This window comes from Diadema setosum, chromosome 20 (assembly GCF_964275005.1).
Source record: "Diadema setosum chromosome 20, eeDiaSeto1, whole genome shotgun sequence".
NCBI lineage: Eukaryota > Metazoa > Echinodermata > Echinoidea > Diadematoida > Diadematidae > Diadema > Diadema setosum.
The window spans coordinates 8,645,991-8,665,170 of NC_092704.1; the positions used below are offsets into that span (position 1 = coordinate 8,645,991).

A 19,180-nucleotide genomic window follows, 5' to 3' on the forward strand; every position below is an offset into this window, starting at 1 on the left:
CAGACAGTGCAGATACTGTGGAGTTTGATTTTATAAACCTCTGTTTTCTATTAGCTTTATGTGCCATGGTGTAAACCCCTGTGTGCCACATAATTCTGAGACACCAACGCAGTTATGCTTTGAGAAAACATTCTTCTTTTCAAATCTATGTAACGTTTATACATTTCTGAACCTCTACATGCAGTGAGCAAAGTTGTATAGAAACTGTCAAGCCTTGTTTTGACGTAAATTCTTTGACAAATCAATGATTGTTTTGCTTTCAAATGACCAGTAGCTACATTAAGTAATGTAAATGCATAACTTTTGAACACAAAACAGCGACAAAAACTTAGAATTTACATGCTAATCCAGTAAGGTATACTTCTTGCTGGTCAATCATTACATAAAATGCGAGTTATATGCAAGAGGAAGAGAATCGCGACAAACGCTTTCAGTGTACTGTGGCATTTAGCGATTTATCGATCAGTTTGGGCGGGTTTGTGTGTTTGAGCAGAATATGCGAAGTTGGCACGCCGTCGACTGAGTTGGGCGTGCAAACGTGGTACATAAAAAGTTAGAACTGTTCACATCCTTTGTACGGTTCCATTCGCAGGATCGCCATTCCTATGCAGCGTCCTCGTCGCCCCGGTCAAGAACGAGAATGAGGAGATCATCATGTGCATCCTCAACTTCGAAGACATCAGCGAGGCCAAGTTTGCGCCGACGCCGGAGGAGACACCACCGGCCGCCGCGGCAGAAAACAGTGTAGGCTATAAATGGCGGAGAGGAAGAAGTGAGTATTGTGCCTTCACTGTATCCCCCTTCCTTTTTTTTACATGTACATTGTGAAATTTTGCATTCACAGGAGCCCATTACCAGACCATTTTATATACTGTAAAAGTGGATATTTTTGCGCGACTAATTTTTCTTACTCGCCCGGGTAAAAAGAGTTTTGCATAGTTTTAATTCTGCGGAATCAAGACATCAACTACTGGAACATATGGCAAGCAAAAATATTTGCATGTTTTTATTTTCGCGCTAGTTTCTGGTTGCGCAAAATGTGCGAAAATTTCAACACCATGAAAATCTCCACTTTTACAGTACATTGATGCATAATTGTATCGTCAAAACGTGTCAGATACCATTTTCAAAGACTTTTACTACATGCAACGTAAGAATCATAATTCTCTATGCTCGTGTATTCGTTTCTTCCTCTTTACAGCTCTTTTTAAATTGGTAAACATATGAAAGCAGATTGCCTGAAACTTTTTTTTTTGGTAAAGAAATGTTATGTCAGGATTCAGGTGTCTTATATCTATAACTGCTATTGGCAACCTATCCTCAGCATTCAGTGAAGACTTTTCTATTGACTTCACAACATTCAGAATTAGCTTAAAGGCATTATTTACCATTTACAGATAAAAGAAAAACCCAGCTACAGAGCTTCAAAATAGTTTTAAAATGTCAGTCAAGGATAGAAACAACCAATGTAAAACAAAAATAATCAGTATAATCAATGTTAAGTGTTGTTAAATATACAAAATGTGAACAAAATTGTTTCTAAAATAAGCTGTCTACAATTTGTTTGGATAAGTGAGGAAAAATGTGTTATCTCCTTTCATGGTAGGCTTTATTGCAAAATTTTGTATGGTAGGATGTTTTGCAATCCTATACTTATGCATCAAATGTGATAACTCGAACATCGTTTTTTCAATCTTTGCTCCCAGTGGTAGAGAGTACCTTTAAATTGTTTGTGTGTCCAGTCACTGCCACTTTGCCTCTACGTTAATAAAAAAAAACAACTTCTTTACTTTACTGAAAGAGTGGTAGACAAAATCAAAAGCACTTAGAGAATTCATGCACCTAACTTGATCAAAGATTAGAGGTCTGTATCCTTTTTTCATGAGTCTCAGCTGATTTTTGTCCAATTTTGTATGCTGCAAACCTTGTAGGACTTAGCTTACCAGCCCTGCTACTGTCGGGTAAGAAAATAACAAGAAAAGGAAAAGTCATTTTGTTCTAACCCACTACAGGTGCAATCTATCCCTCACAGAATCTTATCTCCATCTCAGTTTATATCACAATCATATAATGGAACTATTATTAATTTCCACCTTACTAATCCTAGCCAGCAATTTGACCACAGCAGCAAAATCTTCAAGCATAAAGGAAATGAAGGGTTTGTTTGCAAAAATCGATAAGTCCATTTTTGAAGATTTCGAAGTACGATCTCTGTCATAAAGTACAAAATAATACCTTTTAAAAGATATATTGGTCATTATATCTTAGGTATATTTTTGAAGTTATGGTCAAAAGAAGCAAAATTTTTCTTTTTATTCTCTTTATTTTTCTTGACCTTTAATCGCAAATATCTCCATTTGGCAGATATGGACTTTTCGGTTTTTGCAAACAAACTCTTCAAATATAGGAGAGAGAAAGTTTTTGGTACCAGACAACTTCTAAACAGTCATTTTGGAAGAAAAAAATGGGTACACTTTATTTCAATATGAAGAGGGTACCATTGTGTAAAAACCTACTGTTTTAGTCTGCTCCATGCTGCTTAACTGCTTGTACCAATGTGATGAATTCAATCTTAAATTGCAAATTATTATCAAGGACACAATTAGTGCAATTTTTCACACTTTAAACTTAACAAACGAAAGTAAAGACAACGTTTCTTATAAAGAAATTAAAGAAAGATATGTATGTAACTCTTTCTTCATCTGAACCTCATCTGAACCAGATGTGCCTTGAAGTGAATCTATTGGAATTCTTGTACCTTACAACCAGCAGGTGGATGACACTGGCCATATTTTGGTATAAGGGCCTGAATGCAAAATAAAAAAAAAAAAAAATGAAAGAATACATTTCTTTTCTATTGGTAGGTCTCAAAGACCAAAATGTTCATGGAACAATTTCTCAGAATTCATTGAGCTTTTGTTTTTGAGGTATTTGGGGCTACTGTATTTCAAACCTTATTTTCAACATTCTTTCTGCTTATTGGGGGAAAAGGCATATCACTAGTTACACCCCTGAATTTGCATGGATAGAGTGTTTAAAATTTGCCAGAAGGGAATGTCTCAAGATAACTGTACACCTTTCTGCCAAATAAAATGGGTTGCAGTACTCGTAAATATGATTTGGCAAAAGGCATTTGTGAATAAAACCATAAATTAGGAAATATTTTGGGAAGGACCTTATACAACAAAGAAATTTGAAGTGTATAGAATATTCCAGAAGAAAACTGACTGCCCACCACCTAGAGGGATTGTACAGTTTTGGTTGAGACCTAATTTCGGGTTTCTAACATTTTTTGGTGAAATAATGAGAAACCTCTTATGAAATATGAAAGAGCATGTAATTCTATGAGGAATAAACGTTTATTTGATGAAAATTTGATTTTAAATGGCTGAGATATCCAAAGAAGAATGATTCTAATGAAGTGTGGGACCCACACTTTATTACGATCGCTTTGTTTTACTTTGTTTTTGGATGTTTCAGTCATGCCAAACCCTATTTTCATCAAATAAACTTTGAATTCCTCTTAAAATGGTATGCTCTGTACTATATCATATGCAAGTGTTTTCTTGGTATCTCGCAAAAAGTTAAAAGCCCAATTCTCATCTCCACCAATACTGTACCATCCCTTTAATAACTTCTTCAATAAAGGAAGACACCAAAACTTCAATGTCAATTTTCTTGGCTTTTTCTTTATCATATCAACATGTATTTAGACCCTTTAACCAAAATGTGGCCTCACCGTTATAATCAAGGAAATATTGTATGATAACAATTTTAAGTCCTGGTAACACAAAGCACTTGGTATCCATAGTGTGTCTTCCACATTTTGTACAGTGAATTAAGTAATTAAACTAATTGAAAAATAAAATCTGCATGTAGATTTTTTCATCATAGTACTGTTCTGTGGTCAGTCATTAACCATTACTTTCAAAGGAATTATGTGCCCAAGTTGTCTTCCATATATACCCTAATTCTTGTTTCATATATTTCATTGTATGGTATTATCTGTATTTCAAATAATTGTGACCCGCTACAACAAAAAGGTCCTAAAGTCGCGCATGGTCGAAGCCGTGAAAATCATGTTTGAAGTCAGAGCATTAAAATTGGTCAAAACTTACGATTTTCTGATTTTGATATATTATTACAGTCTAACATGTCTTCTATCATCTGTCGAAATTTTGAAGCAAAATGATCAAAGGAAAGACCAAAAAATAGCGTTTTTCTGAGCCATGTTTTTTGGCGTTTCAACGGAGCAGAAACTGGTTCGAAAATTTGGATTGAGCGCCACAGATAGGTTCCGCCCCTAACAACGCCAGAGTGATCTCATTGGTCAGTTTGCTGCTTGCTGCTAACCGAAGCGTGAAGCTCGCACACTGCCCAGTCGACTGGTGCGTGCGGGCGGGGTGCGCTGTGCTCAGCCGCTTCTCACATCCTGGTCACTGACTGGTTGGTGAGGAGACCGCTGACGCTGATGTGCTTGAATGAAGTCTTCGGGGGTTGCTAGGGCTTACCTTCTATTGTCCGGAGGTGAAAACTGACTTGCGTGTCCCTTGATCGCGATTGCGTCGAGAGGAAGACTTTTAGGGCGCTTTTCTCGAAACAGTGATTTTCCAGACGTCTCGACATGCTCTCTTTTAAACATCGATATCTCCGCAGCCGATTATTTTTATAAAATGTGTTATATATCAATTTAAAGCAGAAAGATTAGGGGATTATATTATGCAATTTTCAAATAATTGACCTCGCCCGACTTTAGGATCATTTTGTTGTAGCGGGTCACAATTATTCTTCTATGATTGTAGATCTTTCATGATGATTTGCACATTGTAAATGCTTTCTGAACTTTTATCAATTGATTTATTCTATTTTGTGTTCATGATATCATATACAATATGTTACAGTCGTAACTCATATTGACACAGTTGATTTTCTGAAATTTACCGTCCATTGTATATATATTGATAATTTAATTGAGTTTATTTTGTATTTTCACTCTGAATTCATCATATGCATCTATTTGATTTTTCATTTTGCCCATATTTCTATCGATTGTGTCGTGATTGATTTTGCATTAACCTTCTCATACTTCTTCTTCATTATGATGTGTGTATATTTATATATTGTGATATGATCAGTTTATATTCACTTTATTTTCATATGATATTATTCAAGAAAGTGATATGGTTTCCAAAGTGTTTAACATTTGTTTAGAGTGTCACAACGTATTTTGAAGTACTGTGAAGGGAAATGGTTGAGATCCAGAGATGATTTAAGACGTTTTTAAGAAGTTTTCTACAAAGTAAATGTCTAGTCTAAAAAAAAAAAAAAAAACACAACTCTTCACCTGAACTCATTTAAGACTATAATCACTCATAAGGGTTTTCCCCTGTCTAATCTTTTACATTATGATTTCAGTGCAGATATACCAAATCTTCTGTTGAGCTCATTCCTGGAGGAACATGTTGCAATTTTTTAGACCTTCTGATGTGATGCATATTTGAAGAGTTTGTTTGCAAAAACCGATAAGTCCACATTTGCCAAATGGAGATATTTGCGATTAAAGCTAAAGAAAAATAAAGAGAATAATAAGAAAATTTATGCTTCTTTTGACCATAACTTCAAAAATATACCTTTATGTGTAGTGACCAATGTATCATTTAAAAGGTATTATTTTGTACTTTATGACAGAGATCGTACTTCAAAATCTTCAAAAATGGACTTATCGGTTTTTGCAAACAAACTCTTCATTTGCAATAAGGAAAAAAAAAGAAACTGGTCCGTTAAAACCAAGTGTAGAATTAAAAGTAATAGCATTTTGTTTTAGTGGTGTTATTTTTGGATATGATTATATTATGTTTTTACCCCCAAACTTGTGATCTATCCCCAAATTTCCCTCACTCTTGTAGATAAACTGAAAATAGCAATGTCCTTGCAGCGAGCTCTTGACCAGGGCAAAGGTAAGAGGGCGTGCTCCGATTTGTGCTGAATTTAACCTCCTCGAGACCTCTGTTATAGCGATGTACACTGTTCCTGCATTTGTTTCAGTTTCTTTTCTTTTTCTGCTGCTGTCCCTTTTTTTCCTTGCCAGTACCAAAAGCGCTACAGCTTCCCTGAATTTTTTTCTTTTTTTCTTATAGCAATGATCAGATACAAAATTACAGTGATTCTATTCCTTCTGCGAGATTAAAAAAATAAAAAATAAAGAAAAAGATAATATTGCAACCATGGTCAAGTATTTGAGACTATGCAGTCACACATCACCAGGCTGATTGCTGATTATCTGCAGTAATAATAATTTGCACACTTATGTTCAACCCTGCATTACATTGATGTCTTACATGGAGTCCAGTTTAAAGAAAAGATTAAGAAATTCCTTTTTACTTCATTTACGGTGGAGATGATGTAATTAGACCATTGAATATAATGTCGTTGGAAAATCACTGTGGTTTTGTATGCATTATTTCATGCATCATGGTCATTTTTTAATCACCTCTTAAGCCTCAACGGCAAACTCAAATCTTAGTTTGGTCTGGAATACTGCATTTCAAGACTACCATCACCATCACACGTTTGTAGTGATATTACAGTGGAGTAACACCGGAAAGCTCAGAAGATCAAATTTTTTTTTCCTATATGACTGACCTCTACGTACTTGAAAGGTCATATGTCACTGGCATGACTTTAACTTACAGCATCTTTACACTCAAGTGTGTTGGTCTTTTTTTTTAGACCAATGAATTGTGTCAGGTTTATTTCAAACAGTAGAATTTAGCTGAACTGGAAAATATTTCAAAGGCATGCAACTGATAAGGATTTTTAAAGTGGGATTTTATGTCCTAGAGGATGCTTGCAATGACTATTTACTTTATGTAATGGATGCACATGTCATGCTAATAGCGTAACATCCTGAAATGTTCGATACTTAAAAGAATTTATGGTACAACAATAAGTACTTTGCCACCATGGAACAAAGGGCATGACATTTCAGTATTAGGATTGTGATGATTTTTACTCTTTACAATAAAGGAAAAGGAATGCTTAAGTTTAGATAGATATTCAGATAGATAGATATTTCCTTAAAAAACAAAACACAACACAACACTTGTTGAAAACTGGAAAAATCATTTTGCTCTTTTGATTAAAGCATTTAGTGTCTTGAAGCCTTTAACAGTACCAAAAAAAGGTATTCTCCGGTTACGAATATTACAGTTTTTACATGTTATGTCATATAAACATGACAAGAATGTGCAGATCACTTGCATCTTTTGATTTCCATTTGGGTGCACTAACAACTTTATACACTTTTTATACCATTTGACTGCCTAACATATCACCAAATTACTTTCTTTATTTGGTTTTGTTTTACTCTTCACTCACTTTTCTTTTGTAGTAGATGATTCTACATTTTATCAACAGTATAATCTTTCAGAACTTCAAAAATATTAATCCTTATTCATAGCACATTGGATCATATCCACTAACTTGAATGTGTCTTAAATTTGAACTTTTGCCTGTAGTTGGGGAAGAAAATCCAGCGTATTGCTATTTAAATGACGTGAAGTTATTTATTTAGAAGTTATTTAGGAAAACAAATACTACTGTACATGAAGAAAGCCAACAAGTTCTATACCAGAGAACAGACAAGAATAAACACTATTACAATATCCAGTATCCTCCTTTTCTTTGAAATACATATGTATATTGTATGAAGAGCTCAAATGCAAAAACCCATGATGTCCATTTTTATCAACATGAGGTATGTGAGATTGAAGCTGCTGAGAAAACGAAGAAAATAATTAGAATGTACTGGTATGTGGTGATTTTGATATCTTCAGAAATATTTTTGTTATGTAAGAGTGCAGTATCATTAGAAAGATTTATGTCTTCTCTATTCTTTTTGAGAATTAATTTACTTAAAAACTTTGAAAAGTGGCATTTTTCGTTGCATTCAATTCTTATACATATTCACGCACACCCCGTAATATCAAATGTAACACCACCTACATGAAGATTTAAATGGAAGTGTTAGAGATTATGTCACAATGGCAATTGTGTGATAGAGTGACTGTAGCTCACCAGCTGAGGGCGCTATGCCAATGACATTCTTATGCATGACTCTTGCCATGAATGGATTTGCCCAGTTAGGTACACCTTGATAAAATTAGTGTTTCTTTACAATGCATGGGATGGGAAGGGGATTTTCATACAATTTCTATTTATTTTCACAGAAAAAAAAAAATCTGCTAGTGAATGCAACTTATATTCCAGTGATGACTTAGATTGAATCATCTTCCTTGATTTGGTATGGTTTGGTTGTATGTCTGTGTTTCTTTCTTTTTTTTTATTCTGTAGGTGCAGTGACAAATGGATTGATACAATGTGTGCAGCAAATTAGAAGATATAAACCAGTGTAGGAATTGTCATTTCCGTTAACTACACTGTCCCTAATAACATAACTTACAGGAAAGTTGTCGTTGTTGTTTTAAAGGAAGAAGAGAAAGAGAGAGAGAAAATGGGGCCTTATACATCAAATAATTTGCTCCAATACAAGAAAGTGATGACATCGCATACTACAGTCATTGTGAAATGAGAGATAAACCTACACAGGATATCATCAAATTCAGGAGAGCTTGACTTAATGAATGGGGCCCCATCATTATATATAATTTACTATACCATTACTATTACATTTACACTACAATACTATCTACGTATGCATTACTATTTAAGGGAAAGCTGACAAACTGGGGGTGATAGTAAATTTATCTAGAACAAGGTCCCCTCCGTACCCAAGTAAAACTAACAGAAGGATCTTCTGCTACCTTTTAGGGAAGAATCAAAACATTACCAAACTTAACCCGTTAATGGGCTGATTTTGCTACAACACGCATTTCCGATAGACACCTGCCTGAGTATACTCTGGACCAGTCTTTAACGGGTTAATCTTCCGTAAGAATTGTAAGAATCAGCAACAGGTGTGTAGTATAGATAATAATGTGACACACGAAGTCATTTTAACAAACTCTTCGAGGAGATTTAAGCAATTAACATCAATATCAAAGGAAAGGAACATTTGATTCTGGCCCATGATAGTGTGGGGAAAATGCAATTACATAAATGACAAACAAAAAAAGATGGATGATATATTTAATTCTGCACAGAGATGACACCAAAGATCCCCCAACACATAGGATGTGCTATAGGAGAATTAGGGATTTTCCCTGAATTACAGACACAGCAAAACAGAGAAGATCAATTTGTGTCAGGAGCTTGTTCTTGGGTGCATTAATTTTTACATCTACTTTTTGTATACTGTTTTCTATTTTTTTTCTCCCCCCACTATATTGTCACTACTGGTAATATATGAGGAGGACATTCATCTTTTGTATATTACTTGTAGCTCTGACAGGATGCTGTCTAGGGAGGACCTTCAGAGGATAGCCATTTATCATTACAGCCTAGTCTTGCTTCTAACCCCCAGGGGTTATGGGCTTGGGGGGGGGGGGGTAGAGGGAAGGAGTGAGGGAAAATAGACATGTCTCTTTCTGCCATAGGTTGATGTCGCTGTTTTTTATCCTCTTTTCCGAAATAGGTCCTCTTCTTTGTACACTTTGCTTTTGCAATAATTTGCTTTCCAGGTTTTGTTATCTTATCAGTGATGCTGAGTTGTAGCATTGATTGCAAGTGGTTGACAGGTGTAGACCTGCCTTTTCTATCATCAAATGTCTTTACATTCTTTCAATAGAGGAAGAATACCTGTTCAGGGGGGGGGGGGGGAAGGGAATAGATCTTCCAGGTCTAAAGCTTTCTAGACCATCCTTTATTTAGATCTTTATGTTTGTTAGCGCAAGTTTGTGTAATGCAAAGGAGTTTTATGGGATAGCTGCTAAAAAAAAAGCTTGACTGTTTTTCAGTTTCTGTGAGTATGTTGTCAAATGTTCGCAAGCAGGCGCTGTTGTTCTTCTTTATACTGATCAGAAAAGTAAAAAGAAAGATGGGATATCTTATGTACTTTTCCACATTTGTCCCTGGCCTTGGGTTTACTATTACACAGCATTAAGTCCGGTGGCAATCATTCTTCAAGGTGTCAGGTATGAAATGAACCCCCATTAGTATGTTATGCAGCATGTATAATCTAATATCTCCGTTTAAAGAGCAACCCATCACAAAGCTGACATGCGATGAAGGTGTGAAGTCGTATGGTCCATCGTGATTGAGCAAGATGATGGTGATGATTATTCCGATTTCAGGTCCATTTTTGTTCCTCTTCCCACGGGATTGATAAGTGCGGGTTCACACCCTGAGAGTGGATGTTCGAGGGAGGTTCTTTGGGGAGGTTCTGCGAAGATTTGAATGTAAATTTCCTGAATGAGGAGCTCTTGGGGAGTCTATAAAAAGATGCATCTTATTTGCGGGTCACACATCCTTTTGTGAGGTATTGTGTTTGCAGGTTTGTCTCTTTTTAATTCGGGTCATCATTAATTCAGTGAGGCCAAACCGAGGTGAAGAAATTTTGACTTTTTGCCCTGTCAGGCTTTTTTTTTTTCATATGATCTGTCTTGTTCATCAAATAAACATGTCATTTAAATATGCTTCCAAATATGAAACTGTCATCACACATTGTCGAAACGTAACATAAACTATTGGGAGAACTATGGCAGAGGAATAAGATTCGCTGTAGCAACATTTTTAATTTTGTTTCTATTTATGTAGTTATTTATTTATTTATTTATTTATTTATTTATTTATTTATGTAGTTATTTATTTATTTATTTATTTATTTATTTATCTATCTATCTATTTATTGTTTTCTTCTGCAGAAAATGATCCTGGCAACCTGCAGTTGTGCACATAGTTGAATTAATGTCTCTAAACATATATTTTTTTAAAGAAACACTGACAAAATGTGCTCATCCACTTATACTTTGCTGCTATCAACCCCACAAGGCAATGCATTCTTATATTTTCCCACCGATGGCCTATTTGGCCACAGCTATACCATTGTACAACCAAACTGCTTAATAAAAGCAAAGCAACAAATGTGCTAATGTCAAAACTGTATATAGCAAATACCTCTGTATTTAGCTAATGCCTATTTATTTCACATGATGATATGTATTGTGCTAAAGCCAGGCAGTCAGAAAGGTAATTCAGCTTTCTTTTTTATTAGGCCTACATTTCCTGCACTTTTCTGCACACAATTAGTGCATACAGTAACAGTGAGATATTAGTGCAAAATCAAAAATATTGTATTTCCTTTTTGACTGCCTGCAAAAAAAAAGTTATTATGCCCCCACTCTTTGTGACACTTGACATATGATTATAAAAATCTACTTGATGTTTAATAGTCCCAACCCATATTATGTGCGTACTGTATGATAGACTGGAGTGTATAGTCCATGTTTCACCGTCTTAATGTCACCGTCATATATCAGTGTATACTCCATGTATAAAGTGCCATTCGCTGATGTAATGCGTAAACTATGGCTAGCTTCAGTAGGCTTCAAAAATGTTTCTAAGGAGCTTTAAGTTGGTAATTTTACTCCAAAGTAAGGAAAAATATTTAAAAGTATTATTATCCCTTCATGTCATATATTAGGACATGGTCTTTGTTGCATAAATGAAAAGAAAGAGATGTATATATATATATATATATATATATATATATATATATATATATATATATATATATATGTAAATATGTATGTTTTTTCTTAAGTTAATTCGACACCAACAACTGATAACAGCTGCTTTTAATATTTGGAGTTGAGTAATGAGCTTTGTGTAGTTGCAATGTTTGAATATTATATCAGTATCTAGTGATCAGAAAAAAGAAGAAATAAAAGGAGAATAAAAGTTTGAACTAGCATGTCAAATTTCTTCAGGTTTTAGGACATACGATATAAAAACAGTCCTTTGTGTAATCATTAGTTTAAGGAAATTTAATGATGAAAACTCAAAAAACAGAAGCATTATTTTGGCAAAAATAGTTAATGTCTATTGGGTTGTTTGTTTTTTGCACGAAACTCTTTACTATTTTAGCAATTAAAAGATTACACCTTAAAAACAGAAGTATTATTCTGGTGAAGGTAGTTAATGTCTAATACATGTAGTTCTTACTTACAGGAAACTCTTTCTAGTTTTCACTGTATCCTTACTTTTGTATCAATTCTATTTATATATTTTGTTGTCTCATTTTGCTATTTTATTTATTTACCTGATTTTACAAGCACCGTATCATTGTTTTCTTTCATATAACAACTTCACTAACCCTCATATCATATTCATATATCTGTGTTTGCATATCTATAGCAATCATCTTATTTTTTGTTCACTTCTTTTACATTTACTTTTTGTTTGATTTTTCAAAGCCTATGTATATTTATGTTTTACTTTCTTTTCATATTTTCATTTTTTTTTGTATATGTTTCTATCAATCCATGCTTCATATACTCTCATTAATGCTGTAGAGTAGTTATGATTATGCATACTATAGCAGATGCAAAGTGCAAAATGCTTTTAAGAAATACTACCCCAGATACCCTGTATAATTCTAGTTTGTAAGCTGAATATCATACATGAAAGTATCTGTATTGTCAGTAAATGTATATATTTCCAATGCGAGAGAGGCCCTGATATCGTCTCTCTATTGATTAAGAGATCTTTTAATCCTGTGATTACAATGACAGTACATGCATCAAATGTCAATATGGGCTGTGTTGAGAACTGATAGCTTGCAGGAGATAAAGGCCCATTGAGAGAAATGTGTACTTTAAAAAAAAAAATTAACAAACCAGGAAATTGTTGCAAGCTGTCTGCAAGGACTGTCCAATGTGCTGTAAGATGGGGATGAATGATACCCCTTTCATAAACTCATCCTCCTATTATCCGCATAAGAATAATGCGGACAATTCAATAAAAAATACGTTCACAAACTCTGAAAATAATCCGCATTATTTTTACGAGCGCCAGTCCTGAAAAAGGCAGATAATCGTCATGGTGACTGCACACGTCCCTCCTGCGGGAAAGACAGGTGACGTTTGACCGCACCCCGGCAATTATCCGCATTATTTGGGTTTGCGTTCATAAACTCAAAATCTGGTCCCGACGCTGCTATTATGCGGATAATAGAAGGGTCGAAATAATGCGCATTATTCTATCCCCGCTCCGATTTTACGACCAAATGTTGCGGATATTATCCGCATTATTGAGTTTATGAAAGGGGTATAAGTCTGTTACTGACAGTGCATTGTGTCCCACACAAGGAAGAGTCAAAATACTTTTCTCTTATTTTTTTTTTTTTCGGCAAAGTGGACTGACATGTGCAGAGTAACTCAGATGGCTATATTACCCTGTGCCATTGAAGAATGCTGTTATCACAATATAGCCTTGTGTTATGTGTGTCCTGTATCAGTGGTCACCAGTTGACTCCTGCAGAGCTGTTATTTGTGAAATGTAAAAAAAAAAACAACAACAACAGGAATGTGTTTGTATTGCAAAAAAAAAAAAAGTAGGGAACAAATGACACTTTGATTTTCTCTGCTGAAAGTTCCTTTTGTATGTGATTGTTGTCAATTGTTGTTTTAGTAATATCTGCGCAGCAAGTATCAGTGAAACAAAGCAAAAAAGAAATGGCAGCAGTAAATATGATTTGTCCTAGTAGCAGTAGTAGGTTGTCATATTAGTAGCAGTAGTAGAAAAAAAATAAAGAAGTTAAAAGAGATACAGATTTTGATCTGTAATACAATGATGCCAGAGAAAGTAATGAATTGTCTGTTTGTCTGTAGTGCCTCCATTTGTAATTGCTCTTGAACCAGACAAATTGAACACAACTTAGGTTCCAACATGGATTATCCCACTACTGTGAACATTGATATTTTAGCACAATTGATTTTTCCCGCTGAGCGGCTCAAAAACATATTTGCGGGTTCTTGAATTTGTGCTGTGGGATTGTCAACCCATTCAAAATGTGCAGATAAAATTGTGAAGATATTTTTGCGGGCTGTAGAATTTGCGCCAGCCAAAAGTAGAATTAATGTACAGCAAGATTTTTTGCGTTGACAATAACTTGATTGTACATGGAGTGATGATGTCAACAGTCAAAGAGCAAGGTCATACTCATTTAAACTGTGGCCGAATGAGAAATGACTAATGACAAGTTTAATGAAGATAAATCACAGCTTGAAAAGTTGACTGATTTTATACTGAGCTGCAGTGAGATGTGATAACAAGCGTAGTCATTATGTAGTGGATGTTTGCTGAGATGACGACCAGGTAGGTATTGTATTCATACCAGAGCAAATTAGATAGAAGAACTGCAGCTAGCCGGAACCACATCGGTTAATTTTTTGCAATGTTGCTTTGTATGATTTATGACACTCAAAACCCGCTTTGTCAAATACGTAGCAATAGATGAATTTATTTGTAGATCACACTTATAAAAATTTTGTAAAGTCTTTATCAAGATTGATTTCAATATGATTCCATCTCATCATTGTGAGTTCTATTCCTATCACTCTGTGATTTGTATTTGTTTGATGAGTGACCAAGTTGCCCCTCTTTTTGGATCATGTGCTTTCCATTTTTTATGTCATTCCATAATCTTTTAAAGATTTGTAAAGTAATCACAAACATAACAGAAGTTCTTTACTTGACTAATCTATTGCCTACCAGAACCAATTTGATCCTGTACGAAATCCTGTTAAAGTTTGTTATTCTAAATGTTTGTTAATCAGAAAACAAAACAAAAAAGATTTGTAATTTGAAGGTTCATTAGTATGCCTCTTTTTTTGCATTCTTGGATCAACGGACCCTTTTTCATATTCAGAATATTGTACCTTTGGAATAACAAGCCTTATTTCATATTCGGATAAATGAACCTTTCAGAATAACGAACCTTATTTCATTTTCAGAATAACAAACTCTTGGAATAACGAACTTTATTCAATTCTATGATTAAAGAGCCTTCTGAATAATGATAGAATTAACAAACCCTACATAATTTTTGGATTAACAAACATTTGCCTACAAGGAATATCTTTGTGTATTTTAGAATTACAAATCTTCAAAATTATGATCTGTATTTCATTTTTGGATTGAAGAATCTGCAGAATAATGGACATCACCCATTGCAAGCGTAAATTAAGTTCTGACTTGACTAATCAATGTCATAGCAGAACCAGGGTGATCCTGTACAAATCTAGGGAGTTTCAAAAGCTCAAAGGAATTGGTTTAACCCATCAAGTCCCCAGGAAATTTCTGCCACAGATATCGTCTTCTTAACAAAATTACATAGGCCTCGCTGAACTTCACTGCATGTCTGTTCAATTTGACTCGATTCAAATCTAATTTCATTTTTCAATCAAAACAAAATATGCATTTTACTAGACTAGTGTTGGAGAAAGATTACTCTGAACTGGTTAAATTCAACAACTAAGGGTTCAAAAGAATGAGAATTTTAGCTCTATGTTGCAATACAATGAAAGTGAATAGTAAAAATATTTTGTAAAATAGAATATTTGAATGAAATGAACATACAGCACCAAAACATGAGTCTGTGGTTTGTGAGACTAGATGGGTTACAGACCCAGTTGTTTTGAGATTTGCATTTTGCACCGCTGTCACTTGGAGATCCTAATGTTCTATCCTCTGTTTTGCTGCACATTTGAATTTAGATTTTGTATTGTCTCTTGTAAGCTTCAAAAGTGCACTAAAAGGACTAACACAATATCCGCACCATAACAGAAAAACCTAAGTATTTCATCCAGTATTCAACATTTGATGCGATCTTTGATATCAGATTGTAATCATATCTGAGCAATAACATTGTGAAAAAAAAATGGCAGTTGTCTTACATGACACTTTGATTTTAGATTTGCTATTCAAAAGTGTGTTTTTTTCTTAGAAATAATCAAACTTTTGACCAAGAAAGAAGAGACTATTTATGGTTTTGTCAGAATTCAAACATACTGAAGATAGGCTTTTGAATGTTTTTTTTTTTTTCATCATCATGTATAATATTTACTTTGCAGTTAAAAGGAAGCCTCTTCATCTGAACACATAAGGAACACAAATGATATGAGAAATACCAAAATTTATCTGTTTTTCTGGAGGAAATATTTTTATATTCCCTCTCCTACCCATCCCCCAGCTCCAAACAAACATAGGAAATGCCATTTTTGTATTGGTCAACAACTATAAAGCTACAAATATATGTGGTTCTGCAACCAAAAAGAAAAAAAAATATGAAGTTGGACAAATTCAAGTCCTCACGTTGATTAGAATGGCCCATTTTCTTTCTGACCCGAGATTACAATCATGAGTTATGAAGGTTGGAATAATTCCCTTTTATTTTGATTGTCATGCCCCCCTTCCCACCCCCACCCCCCCCCCCCCCCCCTCAGATAACCATAGGACTTTCAGGCTCAAGCTGCCCCAGATCTACCGGCAACGGGACAATAACCAGGCCCCCTCGGGACCGGCGGAGACGGATGGGGAACGGGAGAGGGAGACGGACGCCCTCCAGGGACAGCCCTGCTCCTCGTCATCGTCCGCCACCGCGATGGAGCCGGAGAGCTCGATGCCGCTGCTGAGCCTCAAGAAGCTGCCGTCGACCAACGACCTGCCGACGTCGTCCACGCAGTCGACGAAGTCGGTGCACTCAGACTCGCTGTCGGCGGGGGACACGTGCAAGCAAAGCACGGAGTCTCTCCAGCTGAGGTTAGCGTAAGGAAATGGGGTCATGTCAGTTCATTGCTCTGTAACTGGTGAAATCAAAAGTTGTCTATTACTGATAATGGTAGTGATTGGCATATGGTCTTCAGGGGCAGATCCAGGAATTCTGTAAAGGAGGGCGCAACTAATATTTCTGATGCCAATTCCGGGTTTCTTCTCATTTTTATATTTATTTCTTTTGTTTTTAACGAAAAGTAAAGGGGGGCGTGCCCCGATTGCACCCCCCTCTGGATCCACCACTGGTCTATTATATTCAAATTTGCTTGTTAGTGCTAGCACTAGTTCCAGCACTGCTCTTACAGAAGGCACCAGACATAAATGCATCATCAAGTTTAATATATGTCAGTATTTGTCCTTTCAAATTTTTTTCAGTTTACTTTACTTAAGGTAGCCCCAAATATTTTGTGAGAGTTTTAAGGAAAACCCAGGAAAAATATCCATGTTTTTGTGGTGTTTTTGTGTAAGAGTGGAAACAGACCTAAAAAACGAAATCCATTCTTGTATATCTATCATCACATCCCTGAAATAGTAACGATAGATAGGTTTCAGTTAGTTATTCACAAAGTCAAAAGTGAACAGTATTTGCAAGACTTTTTTTATGCCACTAAAAATGTTCTAAGGATGATTAGAAGATAACCTAGTGACATGGAAGTATAATGCAAAATATTTTAATCTGTGACTTTGGTTGTGGATCAGCAGGAGAGATGGTTCGGTTCTCGTCAACAACGTGGCGGCTGCCAATCAACAGGACAGGAGTCTGACGGTGGACAGCGCCACCGGTGGCAGGCACCATCCAGTCGTGAAGACGTGGTCCGACCAGAGCATGCGGAGCGGGGTGAGCCTCCGCCGTGCCTCCTCGCTCGACACCACCGACAGCTTCAGCATACGACCCAAAATGCGCAATTCATACCTAAGTGACCTTGGTGAGTTTTGTTGTTTGGAAAACAGAACGAGATTGCGACAAATCTCATTTACGAAAGGAAATATTTTTTTTTTTTTGTGTCGGCCAAATGAGTACGAGGATTTCAGTTCACAGGTCATTTCTGTACTTGATATTTCCTCATTCACCCTTTATAGAGCTATTTTGATGATATGCTGGCCTACTTTATGAACTCATCAGTACAGTTGTCCCAATCACTAATAGACATTCATTCATCACCCCAAATTCCCTGCTGTAGTAGCTCGATCTTTGTTTTGGTCTTTGGCAATATCATGCTTGGGTATATTGCGCAACTCTCACATTCAGGTCAAATTTGGGGGCAACAAGAAAGGATGGAGGCAGATGGATAACCAAAGTTTAATGAAATTAAACTTGGCAAGTTAAAAGCGAGTGCTTGAGCACATGAAGTTTAAACAAGGGTACTGATAGAGATCACAAATACATATCTCTGTTTTGATACTGTCAGTTTTGTGAAACTCCACCTGCATTGGTCAACCATCATCAGAGGCACATGGTTCATGTATTAAGTTAACACTTGCAGGAAGATTGTAATCCTATTGAAATTTGTGTATAAGCATGCTGCCAACGGGACTTACAGAGTTACCGTAAATAGATACAAGAAAAAGTATACCAAACAGGGTTAACCTCCAGTGACCCTGAACAAAACACGACTGACCACTTTGACATGCGACCCACAATTCGCAAGTGACCCTGATAAGTCGAGAGAAGTGGAACGTTAAATGGGACAAATCTCATTACTGCAAATTTTCTCCGCAGATCGATTTTCTATGATGGGGCGAATGAATGCTAGGATATCAATTCATTTGGTCACTCCTTGCGTGACAGTGCGCCATCAAATGAAAATGGAGATTACAAATAACTTCTGTCCACATCACCAGCTTAGGTGCACTTTGTCCTGAATTGTCACGAGTGTCATAGACAAGGTCATGGAGACTTTGATATGAAGTAATGTAAGTGATGTCCCATTTGTAAATTTGAGTTTCAACGCTTAAAGTTGTTCAGTGTATGGAAGGACGATGTTAAAGATGCTTTGATACCAAATATGTCAAATTCATCCTTTGTTCTCTTCTGATATTTCCTGATGTAGTTTGTCTCAATGTATGTGTAGTATGGAATTTTATAATCACTGTCTTTAACCATCTCTACAACAAACTCAGAGCCCTGCCTCTGTTCTTTGTCTATTTGTATCTCTAATTTCATTAGAAGTGACACTTCATTTCTTCTATCAAAGCTGCATTTTTTAAAACCATACATTAGTCCAATCCTTCCCCGAAAAGAATTGTTCATTAGTTCTGGATTGCAAAGACTAAAGTCTAGAAGTGAAAGCCCACACTATAGTCAAGTAAACTTCTTATTATAGATCCAGATATTAACAGAAACAGTGAAAGCTTCCTCAAAGTCAGCCATAAAAATAATGATGAAAGTTATTGAATTTCAGATTATTCACATTTTGTCTAGAAGTGAGTCATAAACTGTAAATATACT

At 35.7% G+C, this 19,180-nt stretch overlaps 1 protein-coding gene across 1 annotated transcript in view; it reads left to right on the forward strand.

Annotated features, from left to right (window-relative positions):
* LOC140244063 (voltage-gated inwardly rectifying potassium channel KCNH6-like) overlaps positions 1–19,180 on the forward strand; it is a 241,369-nt gene that overhangs the window by 116,554 nt on the left and 105,635 nt on the right. The window contains exons 3-6 of the mRNA XM_072323713.1: positions 593–772; positions 5,907–5,957; positions 16,404–16,719; positions 17,434–17,657. Coding sequence (XP_072179814.1) covers positions 593–772; positions 5,907–5,957; positions 16,404–16,719; positions 17,434–17,657 — 771 coding nt within the window. The remainder of the gene's footprint in view (positions 1–592; positions 773–5,906; positions 5,958–16,403; positions 16,720–17,433; positions 17,658–19,180) is intronic.